This window comes from Heterocephalus glaber, unplaced genomic scaffold (genome assembly GCF_053883595.1).
Source record: "Heterocephalus glaber isolate CG9 unplaced genomic scaffold, H.glaber_assembly_v1.0 deba00001662, whole genome shotgun sequence".
Classification (NCBI taxonomy): Eukaryota; Metazoa; Chordata; class Mammalia; order Rodentia; family Bathyergidae; genus Heterocephalus; species Heterocephalus glaber.
The window spans coordinates 2,189,239-2,201,322 of NW_028258403.1; the positions used below are offsets into that span (position 1 = coordinate 2,189,239).

General features: G+C 39.3%; 1 protein-coding gene across 1 annotated transcript in view; it reads right to left on the reverse strand.

Annotated features, from left to right (window-relative positions):
- Supt16h (SPT16 homolog, facilitates chromatin remodeling subunit) overlaps positions 1-12,084 on the reverse strand; it is a 44,169-nt gene that overhangs the window by 13,525 nt on the left and 18,560 nt on the right. The window contains exons 7-22 of the mRNA XM_004865047.4: positions 11,627-11,799; positions 10,490-10,580; positions 9,197-9,270; positions 8,758-8,870; positions 7,072-7,137; positions 6,867-6,962; positions 6,670-6,785; positions 6,431-6,584; positions 4,679-4,806; positions 4,044-4,179; positions 3,813-3,939; positions 3,468-3,586; positions 2,891-3,016; positions 2,452-2,564; positions 2,158-2,233; positions 1,366-1,535 (exon numbers count right to left, since the gene is read on the reverse strand). Of these exons, the coding sequence (XP_004865104.1) occupies positions 1,366-1,535; positions 2,158-2,233; positions 2,452-2,564; positions 2,891-3,016; positions 3,468-3,586; positions 3,813-3,939; positions 4,044-4,179; positions 4,679-4,806; positions 6,431-6,584; positions 6,670-6,785; positions 6,867-6,962; positions 7,072-7,137; positions 8,758-8,870; positions 9,197-9,270; positions 10,490-10,580; positions 11,627-11,799 (1,878 nt within the window). The remainder of the gene's footprint in view (positions 1-1,365; positions 1,536-2,157; positions 2,234-2,451; positions 2,565-2,890; positions 3,017-3,467; positions 3,587-3,812; positions 3,940-4,043; positions 4,180-4,678; positions 4,807-6,430; positions 6,585-6,669; positions 6,786-6,866; positions 6,963-7,071; positions 7,138-8,757; positions 8,871-9,196; positions 9,271-10,489; positions 10,581-11,626; positions 11,800-12,084) is intronic.

A 12,084-nucleotide genomic window follows, 5' to 3' on the forward strand; every position in this document is an offset into this window, starting at 1 on the left:
GCTGGTACATCAGGTACTCTTCCCGTACTAAATCCTCAGTGATGAATTTCCAGGCTTCCTCAAAATAAGTACGCTCAGACTGAGCTAACCTGTCCCACCTTTTCACTTTTTCAGTTAGGTTCTCCTGATACAGTTGCCCTCTATGAAGATTAGAGACAGGCCGAATATAATGATGTCGATTTTGAGAATGATTCTGTCAGCATCATCATCTAGTATCCCACTGTATGTAAGACCCAAAGTGGGGACTAGCTCGTATGTATTGCCAGAGTAATTCACTTTCCTGATTTTAATGCCAAAGCCCAGAGTTCCCAAAAGTTCAGAGGGAAGTTGTTACGGTAATCATGGGGCAGAACCTGCAGCATTTCTTTCATGGTGAACTGCTCCTTCTTTTGACACTTGTGGAGCAGAAATGACACCAACTTATATAACTTGACATTTAGGAGCACATTTTGCAGGAAGTGAGAGAACTGTGCGTCCTGTGAGGAGCCTGAACCCTCACAGGATTGACTCCTTTGACTGGAAGCCATGAGGACAGCAAGAACTTGTTGAGGATCAGAAGCCTTGGGTTTGTTAAATACTGGGGTCCTGCATTTAGTAACAACATGTAGCTCTTTCTCCTGACTTCTGGCAACCTCCTGAAAGAAGTTCCTAACCACTGTGAGTTTTTCCACCTTCAAATCTCCAGTGCTGGAAAACAGAGTGCTGAGAAATAGCAATTCAGCTGCTCCAAGAATCCAAACCCAGATTTTGAAAAATCACAACTGAGAATTCTCCACTGCACAGTGCAAGTCTAGCAACAGAGGCAGGAATGGGTTATTTTCAGAGTCTCAACCTGGAATGTGGCCTTCTCTCTCACCCTCCTGTATTCTTAAACAAACAAATTTTTTCATCTTTCAGTAAAAACAAAATACGTGCCCTGTTTTTGCAAATAAATTATTTTGTATGTGTATACCTCTTATACATGTATCAAGTACTATAAAAACACTTAATGATTTTTCTCCTTGTTAAGTATCCATAAACTACTATTTGGTATTCAGGAAAAAGTGAAACCCCTTATATAACAGATTCCCCAAATTTTTGTTTTTTGACACTGGGTCTCACGGTGTAGCCCAGGCTGGTCTTAAACTCATGATCCTCCTGCCACGTGAGTTTTTTTTTTTAAGAGACAGGGTCTTGATATGTTGCTTGGGCTGACCCCAAAGTCCAGCAGGCAAGTGCCTCCTTTGTCACTTTCCTAAGGAGTAGCTCTACAAGCACAAGCCACTGCAATGAACTGTCAATGGATTTATGTATAACACACCACACTTCAGTTATTTGATAAAGGGGTTTTGGGGTAAATAAGAGGTTACAGAGACATTTACTTACTTCAACCATTCCTTGATGGGGTCAAGAGAGGCTACAGGAATGGCATTGATCATTGTCACTTTCTTGCTATAGTCCTTGTAGACAATTACCATATCAAAGTTCTTCAGGTGAAACTGGACTCTCTCAAAATGGATCAACTCCACTTCATCTAATGTCACCACAAAAGGTGGCTGTAAGATAGAACTGGATCATTATTCTCATCATAGAACTACTTTCTTTTAAATACTTTCAGTATTTAAATATTGACACAAAAGACTAAGCTATTTTTTTACGTTTTTGAAAAACCAAAGTAGCATGAAATAATAAGAACCCCAATAAAATCATCTGTGAGATCAAAATTTTCCTTTAAAGAGAATCAATTAAAGGAAACTATGTGAAAAAATTTAACTCAGTCTCCTGAGTGCTGGGATTACAGATGTGGCTCCACCACTCCTGACTGTTTAATGAGTTTCAGTCTAATTTAATTATCAAAAGTGACAACCAGAATAATTAGAAGCAAAACACTAACCCTCCACTTTTCTATTTTCTAACAATTTTCTTACTCAACAGGAGGCAAGTGGGCTGTGGGTATAGCTCTGTGGCAGAGCGTGTGCTTATTCAGCGTCCCTGGGTTTGATCCGCAGAACCACAAAAATTTAAAAAATAAATAAAAATAAAAACAAATTAATAAAAGGAGCTGGGCCGGGGATTTAGCTCAGTTGTTTTGCTGCCTGCTCCACAAGCGCAAGGACCTGAGTTCGATCCGCAGTACCACACAAAATAAATAAATAAAAGGAGCCAAGAAGAACTCACCCATTCTGTAGCATTGACCAGCGCACTACTAGTGGGCTGAAGGAGGCAGGTACTCCTGTAGGGAGCTCCATTAAATCTGACAGAATAAGAAAAGGAGGAGTGGGCTCATCACACATGACACTGCTTTCCTCTCCTCAGGCTAAACACAGTTCCACAGACTTGCTGGAGACTCCTCTCCAGAGGAAGCCTCTCGGTCTCAGCCACTCACACAAACCCTTACAAGTTTTCAGAGTGCAGTCTCAAACGTTAATACTCATAGGGAAAAATGGCTAAAAGGAAGAAGGAATATGTTACCCCAAGTCCCGAAAAGGCACTTCAAATTCCAGTTCCTCCTTTGTTAGAGCCTCTACTTTCTCGATGAAATTTTTAAAGGCAGTTTTCAGTTTGTGCCTCATTTCTCGTTCCATCTGAGGGAGAAAACATATTAATAATAGCCTTCATGGTACTGTTAACAGTACCTCCTCTGAAGAAGTCCAAAGTGCTTTTGTAGTCTTTACTTCTCTTAATTATGAAACAAATGTTTACGCAAATATGTATACGTTATTGAAGGACATCAATACCTTAACCATCAAGGTGAATCTGTAAACTAAGTCTCTATAGCACTCCATCACTTCAGCAGGTATTTGAGTTGTTCTTACACAGAGATGAGTTTTTATAAAATACAATTCCTGAGCTCAGGTCTGGACCTCTCCTACCTCACTACACTACAGAGACAAAACTGAATGTCACAGACCTGCTCAGCATAGAGGTCATCTCGGTCATGCATGTGTTGGTGTTTCCCCAAGTCTGTGGTGATCTCCCCCACTTCTGTGTAGAACTGCACGTCCGTGTGTCGCTTCTTCCCAAACATGATGGCATTCTGATGGCATAAGCAGGAAGAACAAGAATGACATCAGAAAACTTAGGCCAACTAACACAGAAAGAGGCAAGATATGAGAAAGAGAATACAAAAACATAAAAACCCCTATGTTGGAAATGGCAGCGATCAAAATTTGGGCCTCTACACGTTTCGTTTTAGAAAATATACTGGTAACAAGTTTTGACTAAAGCAAAACTTTTCAATTTCAGAAAAGGAACTTGCAGATCTATGTTTTGGTTGTCATTATATTCCACATGAAAGTGAAAGACGTGCTTAGCACCTTCTGGATGCCAGGTATTATGGACTTTATACACACATTCAAACCTCTTGATGATCATGTATGACAACTGATGTTTCTCATCACTCTTTTATTAAGAAGCTAAAAAAAAAAGAGCATTAACCATTTTTCCCAAAAACTCATAATCATAGCTAGTTAAGTAGAAGGATGTACCTTAAGGTGAAAGTGCAAGACAATAATCATTTCTCCATCACAGGGCTGGAACAAAGCATGTTTAATATTATTGTACAAAATATCCACTTTGTCTCCTCGAACAGAAGTGAAGCGGAAACCTGGGGAAGAGAATCAGGCAGTATCATCAGGCTAGACTGAGAGGCACTGTATCTCTTCCGAATGATTTGATCAGGCTCAGAGGAAACACCATCAACTGTACAAAGTATTTCTTCTGACCAACCAGCAACATAAGGAGATTCCTTCCCATGGCCTCTTGCCCTACTGCACTGTCTGACCTGTTATTCCTGCAAATGTGCCGGGGTACACGAGAGCATTTGTACACACCATTGACGTGGGCCTCCAGGGAGCCTTGCATCCTCTTCTGGGCAATATTTGGGCGGATGTACAGATCCTTCAGTTTGGGATTACTCCGGTTTAGATTGATCACCAGTGAGTCTTGTTTCACGATGCCCTAAGTGGTAAGAAAATTAATGTGAATCCTCATGTATCTTTACCTGTTCCCCAAAACACATCTTTTTTCAAATAAATGTAAATGCATCTGTGTTCAAGGCTCACTTCCTTTTCTTTCTCTTCTGCTTCCCGAGTCTTGTAACGTTTCTGTACTTCTTTTATAATTCGGAAAGCATTCTGAAGGTTCAAGGCTGGTACCGTCTGTTCTCCAGGTGCTTTCATATTTGAAGCTCGGTATGTACTGTAGGGTGAAAGTTTATTTACCAGGCCAGGTAACCTGTAACCCATCACTGTATTTTACAACTGGCTTAAGGCCTCTTAAGAGAATGGTGAGAATATTTGAAAAGGTGTAAAAAATTTCCTCTTCTTCTCTATAAAATGGAGATCATAGCTAACTTACTGGGACTGAAAGAAATCACACTTATTTTTCAAATCTTGCATAACATCCCTTAATTCTACCCCATTCCACATCATGAAGGAACAAAATCCAATGTGATACACATTTTATTAGAAGATTCTATTGCAAAATATGTGTAGTAAGTATAAAACATTCTCATGAGGATTCAAAATCGAGGTCTATCCTCAAAATAGTACAAAGTCAGCAAAACAAATCCTAAAAATGGGCCCCTGAAGGAAGCTTTGGTATTTACTACACAGGGGAGGGCAGAGCCCAGAGAGTGAAATGTTCCTGAGATTACCACACCAGCCAGCAGCGATTTGGAGTTTTTCTGGGGACTCACATTTCCTTGACAAAAGTGGCTTCAGGGTTAGGAAAGATGTTGCCTTCGTTCCTGCCCAGAGCACTGCCTGGGCAATAGAAGTTGATTCGCAAGTAAGTATAATCTCCTTCTACAGACATACTTATATTCTGTTCAGAGAGAAAAAGCATGAAAACAATGAAAGTTTCTTCCCTAGACAGTAAGTACAGAGATGCAAATATTAAATGAGTTATAGGTGGACTGCTTTTTGAGAGTTTAAGCTGTAAACCTTAATCTAAAACCAAATAAACATATTTAGCTTTGGGGGTATGAGGGGGGTATAATTAGGGATTGAAATCAGGGACTCAACACTCACACATGTGGGGGCTGGGGATTTAGCTCAGTGGTTCTGGTGCCTGCCTTGCAAGCGCAAGGTCCCAGTTTCGATCTCCCATACCAAAAAATAAATAAATAAATAAATAAAACACTCACACATGTGAGGTAAGGAATCTGCCACTGAGCTATACCCCCCAGACACTTTTACATTTTTGTTTATTTTTATTTTTTTAATTGTGAGATATGGTCACTAAATTGCCCAGGCTGACCTTGAACTCTCAACCTCTTGAGTAGCTGGAACTATAAGTATATGTGCCAAGATCACTGATTTAGCCCATTCTATACTTTATTGATTCATTGGTACTTGGGACTGAACCAGGGTCTTTGCACTGAGCTGCATCTCCAACTGTTTTTTATTGGGTTTTTTTTGGTACCAGGGATTGAACTTGGCCCTTGCACTTCTCCAACTGTTTTTTTAAATTTTGAGACAAGAGTCTCACTAAATTGTCTAGGCTGGGCTCGAATTTGTGATGCTTCTGTCTTGGCCTCTCAGAGTGCTGGGATTACAAGCATGTGCCAGCCCACCCAACTAGTTTACCTGAATGTCTATCTCCCAGAAGAATCAATAAATCCCCCTACCCCTTCAGCTTGGGATGGAAGCCAGGGCCTAGTGCATCCTGATCAAGTGCGTTTTCACTGAGCTACATCCCTGGCCCAAGAATCATGGAATTAGCTGGATGTGGTTGTCGGACACCTATAATCCCAGCACTCTGGGAGGCTGGGGCAGGAAGATAGCAAGTTCAAGTTTAGCCCAGGAATCTTAGTGAGACCCTATTTCAAAATTTATTTATTTGGGGTTTTTTGGAGACAGGGCCTCACTATATTATTTCAGGCTGGTCATGAATTTGTGGCAATCCTCCTGCCTCAGCCACCCAAGCACTGGGATTATAGGCTTGCACCATCATACCCAGCTCTTGTCTAAAAAAAATGATGGGCATGTAGTTCACTGCAAAGGCCTTGCATTCAATTTCCAGTACTGAAGAGAAAAACAAAACAAAACGAGGAATCACTGAATTCTTAAAAGTAATTAGTACCATGCATACTACTGGTTAATAAATACTTAAATAGGGCCAGAGATTTAGCTCAGTGGCACTGCATCTGTCTCGAAAGCACATGATCCTGAGTTGGACCCCCAGTACTAAGTAAGTAAATAAATAAATAAAATAAATAAAATTCAAGAAAAGATATACAAATTTTATTCCTAGAGTAGCATTTTTACAAAAGGAAAACTGGAAGGAAAATGATAGTAGGAGATAAGGGGGCGAGGAGAAAGCCAGGGAACTGAGAAATGGAGAGTGTGAAGAAGCAGAGTGAAATGATACAGATTATTTATGTTAAGCACAACTAGTAGTTTTAACATACAGTTTGTATGAAACCTGATGCAGCAAGTATTAGTACCTTGATTGTGGCAATGTGAAAAGGTGTTGCAATGCCAAACACTGGCATTATTACTGTCTCATACTTCTTATCAATATAGATCTTCATTTCCCGAATATGTGGTTCCTTAGGCATCAGAGATGGGTTTTTATAGGACACATTTGATTTTCGAGCCCTGGAATGGGATTATGAAACTTGAGAAAAGTCTGTGGTTACACAATAACCCTGCGCCAATCTGAATGCTCAATGCAAGCTCTTACTTCTGAATCTGCTGCTCTCCCTTCTGTTCAGTCAGTCGCCTCTTTGCTTCCTCGTTGAGTTGAGCTGCCAGTTCTTTCTGATGTGCTCTTCGCTTCTCTTCTGCAGTCATCTCATTCTAGTTAGGGGAGAACCCAAGTTACCAAAACACATGGACCATACGATGAATCAATATAATTTAAAACAACAGTAAACTTACTCGTGTTCTTTCTGTAAGTAACGCTGCCCGAGAACCTCTTCCTAGAAGGTCTTCTGCTTCATCTTTCTCCTCTTCCTCTTCTTCCTCGTCTTCATTCTGTGGGTAAAAGTCGTAAGAAAAAAATTAAATTTAGCTTTTTAATCAGTCCTGTCTAACTTCTTTGTTGTAATGAAATTCCTGCAGTATTTTTTTACCTTCAACCTACCTTGAGGAAAATCCCCACATTCTTTACTTTCTTCTTCACAGAAGTAAGAACTGTAGCAGGGCCATCCTAGAATAAAATGAGGAATTCAACATCAAACTTAAATGAAGCACTTTCACTTTCAAACTACTATATAGCTGGGCAATGCTTAGCATCTTCTGAATTCTAAAATACAATATTTGACATTAACTAAATACAGCTTTCATCTTTCTAGTCCCTCACTAAGAACTATAATTTGAGGGCCAGGGATTTAGCTCAGTGGTTTCACCACCTGTTGCGCAAGTGCAAGGACCCGAGTTCGATCCCCAGTAGCAAAAAAAAAAAAAAGAACTATAATTTGAGAAGCAACATCAGGGCAATGGTGAAGAACACAAGGTTGATTTGAAACCTGACTCGGTTACATTCTCACACTTAGCAGGTTAAACTTAAACTTCTCTATACCTTCAGTTCCTTTATCTGTGGTTTGAGGAGAGGAAGAGTATCTACACTTCATAGTGCAACTGTAAAGATTAATGAGTCAGTATGTAAAAGTGCTTAGCTTATAATAAAAACATTTGCCATTGTTATTAAAAATCAATTCCTTCTAAGTGAAAGAAGGCAATCACAAAAGACTGCACACTATCTGATTGCATTTACCTAACTGTCCAAAACAAGCAAATCGTTAGATATACAGTTGCTGCCTAAGCCTAAAGGACCTGAAGGGGAAAGGAGAAAATAGGGATTAACTACCAGTAGTTTCAGGGTCTCCTCCCAAGTCGATACAAGGTTCAAAAATTAAATTGTGGTGTTGGTCACACAACTGTGAATATATTAAAAATGACTACATTGTACATTTAAAACATTATACATTTTACACCTGGTGTGGTGGTGCATGCCTGTAATCCCAGCACTTGGGAGGCTGAGGAAGGACTGCTGTGAATTCGAAGCCAGGGGGGCTACACAGTGAGTTCAAGGCCAGGCTGAACTAAAAGCAAGACCCTATCTCAAAACAAAACAAAACCCTATACATTTTAAGTGAATGCATATGACATATGAATAAGAAATCTGACACTTAAGTTTTCTTTTATTGAGAAAAGGTATGTAGTTCAGCCGTGTAGCCCAGGCTGGCCTTGAATTCACAACGATCCTCTTGCCTCAGCCTCCCAAGTGCTGGGATGACAGGTGTGGATCATCACTCCTGGCTAAAAATTTTTAAATAACTTGTTGTCCAAATTAGTTCCAGATATTAACATTATCAAGGTATAAGCAGCTTGGTTTTAATCATTCCTGGTATCTGGGCCATGATTTCTATTCCCAGCTGTATTAGTTCAGGCTAGCTCATGCAACTCTCCCCTTAGCTAGCATTTAACAAAGTAAGAAAAAAACATAAGATCTAAAATGTGTAACAGCCAGATGTGTTATCTCACACCTGTGATCTCAGCACTTGGAAGGCTGAGGCCAGCCTGGGCTACACAGTGAGTTCAAGGCCAGTTTGAACTACATAGTGAGACCCTGTCTCAAAAAAACAAAAAACAGGGCCAGGGATTTAGCTCAGTGGTGCCACTGCCTGCCTCACAAGCGCAAGGTCCCGAGTTAAGATCCCCAGTACCAAAAAAACAAAAACAAAAACCACAAAAATAACACAACAACAACAAAATGTGCACCAAAAGTCAGTTAACAAACACAGAGGGTTTAAGAGGGAACATATACCTCATCCACAAGCACGGTGTCACCAATGAATAGAGCATAAGTTTTCTCTTCTGGTTTTTTCCCCTCCTTGTTAGTCAGGTCAGAGAATCCCAAATTGATGCTGAAAACCATTCCTAAAATTGTCAAACAGGGACCAGTCTGTGGTTATGAAAGGATGGAAAATACTAAGACATATAGAGAAAAAGGGACAAAACAGTATTTTCTTGGGTCAGGGATTTAGCTCAGTGGCACCGCACCTGCCTTTCAAGTGCAAAGTCCTGAGTTTGATCCCCGGTACCAAAATCAAAACAAAACAAAGCAAAACAGGGCTGGGGATTTAGCTCAGCGGTTCTGCCACCTGCCTCGAAAGCACAAGGTCCCAAGTTCAATCCCCGGTATCAAAAAACAAAGCAAAACAAAACAAAACAGTATTTTCTTACTACAAGCATGCAAAACTTACCTTTCTTCAGTTTGTATTGATTTTTACTATTGATTACTAGAGAGCCTTCACGGAATTCAATTCCCATTCCAAATCTGAAAAGAAACAAAGAGAAATGCAGCAATAGGCTAAAATTTCTCTAGCATGGACCAAGTATAATATATCCACTTCAGTATTCTTTGGGTGCCAGGGAATGAACCCAGTCTTGAACTGGCAAGGGAAGCACTCTACCAAGGGATCAGAGATCCTTAATCCTTACTTCAATTTTTAAGATAAAGCAGGCAAACATCCTGAAGTGATCTGCTCCTGCTGATCAGTCAAAGAGGACTCAAAAATAATCTTTGGCCTCTAAATAAGTTGTAAAATTCCATAATGAAAAATAATTTCCTGATTATCCCATGTATTATTTATCATATAAAAACTTTATTTTAGCATATTTACCAATGTTTAAATTTTAATCATGAAATCAAATTAGGAGTTTTCCTAAAAATAGTTTTGCTTAGCAAGAGACTGTTGAGAAATATTACCAAAACAGTAATAACTGAATTAAAAGAGGCAATTTTTAGTGGAACATGAAAAATTCATAAAACATCAGAGAAGTCCAGAAAGAAACTATATACTCCAGACTAGTTTCCATCTAAAGAAACTCCTGAAGCTTTGTTTCCCAAAATGTCCTCGGTTCTGTAACATGTAATCAGGTATTTCTCAGTGTTCAAGGGTAAATAAATTTAAGAAACACTGGATTAAATAAAAACTTGAAATAAAACATTAACACATCCTAGAGTATTTTAATTTGCAAATGTGAGCTAATTTGATCCTGGAATAGCTATTGGCTGAAATACGATATTGGCTAAAAAAAAAATCTCTACCCCATACACCTGGGAGAATTTTAATCTTTCCCACGTTCTCTGATAAAACCACATGCTTAGTATACAGTTAAGTGTGCTAGTCCATAAACACAGGCAAAATCGGGCCGGGGATGTAGCTCAGTGGCACCATGCCTGCCTGGCAAGGACCAAGTCCTGAGTTCAACCCCCGGTACTGGAAAAAAACCAAAAATGAAAAAACAAAACAAAACAAAAAACAAAGGGCAAAAATCAATCAATTGTTCTACCAACAGTACCCTTTGCAGAGACTGTTTTCTTTCTTTCTTTCTTTTTTTTTTTGGTACCGGGGATCAAACTCGGGTCCTTGCAATTGTGAGGCAGGCGGCGGAACCACTGAGCTAAATCCCCGGCCCTAATTGTTCTAAATATAGATTGATGACTGCCAGTCATAAAAACTGACTCACTGACAATACATACTATTACATACCCTAGATTTTTGGTGATTTTGTTCAGCAGCTCTGGCTTCTGCTTTTTAACCACATCCATGACAGCATTATACACATCACATATCTTCACACCTAGTAACAAGATAGAAAGGAGACATTAAAGTACTCTTCACAAGATACATCTGAGACAAAAAGTTAGCAAATGTTTTTTACTATTAAATTCCCTAAAGCAGTGTTTCTCAAATTGTGAACTAAAGAATGCAGCATCAAGGATGACAGGGAAGGAATTTATTTTTTAAAATACAGTCTGCCCAGTCATTCTTAATCACCCTGCTGGAGAATCACTGATCCAGGAGCACTGTGGAACAACTGTTGGTCTCAGTGAAAAACTTTAAGGGATGACAAATGGGATCAGATTAAAGTTATCTACTTTGAAAAAGAGACCTATGTAGTGGGCCTGTTTCATTCAGTGATAAATATGTGAATTATTAGAAGAACATTAGCCCTAATGTTCCAGGATCTAGGCTAGGAAGGGACGTGCCAAGTCGCAGTGTACCGACATGGAGGCCTCAAAGGGCACTTTATACTCATTGAACTCCCTATGTCTATGATTTTCAACAGAATTTCTTGAGACCAACTTAAACATATTATAGAGGAATGGTGTTAGAAAGTTCTGGGCAACAGGTGCAGACATAAAGTTCCACTTAGCCAGCTGGGAATGTAGAGTCGAAGGCAAAAGTGGAGTCAAGTACCTTCCTTTCTTCTGAGGCAGTTTCTTGCTTAGGAGGGTTGCTACTTATTCTATTCTCATGCTAAGATTCTTGATATCTCTAGTATCCATTTAATGTGGGATTATGGCCACATGTTCTACTGATAGAGCTACTAGTTCTCAGACCTTTCTAAACTGGGGAAGAATACCAAAGTCAAGATGTTTTATGAATATACGGACACAAAAGGCCTAACAAGAAATCAAAGACTTCTGTAAACATCAATGTAAACCACAATGGCCACTCACATCTGAATGAAAAGTGGATCCAATAGTTAATTCTAGTATGATTGAAGGTTAGAAAAATCTTTCTCCATTTTTAGTATGAAAGCATCAGGGTTATAAACTCACATCAACACTAATGATATTTTTGTTATGTGATTTCTGAACTTTCTTTTCTAAGGCACCTCACCATGTCTTAATTCCTTTAGAAGCTCCTCTTGAAGCTGGAGCAAGAAGTTGTAATTTTCTTGAACTTCCTGAGAAGGGTCGACCATCAAGGTGCGAACAAGATTGGAACAGTAAGATTTGAAGCGAATACCCATGGCACAAGTAATGGCCCCAAAATGCATATGATTCTTGTCACTAGACAAAAGGAAAAAGCATTGCGTTACCAAAACTAACAAATCCTTAGTATCACTGGCACACAAAACCTGAAATCATTGTTTTTCCTTGGTATATCCCAAAGCTGTGGCTGAATACTGACTTTTTAAATTATTAAATAAACATACTAGGATCTGGAGTAAAAATTTGTGACCAAACTTCTAAGACAAAAATTCAGGGACATGTTGAGTACTGTATTCTAAAAATTTGAAGAATATAAATTGTGTCCATTCTGGTATAGGTGGTGAAGTCACTTGTTCACAAGCC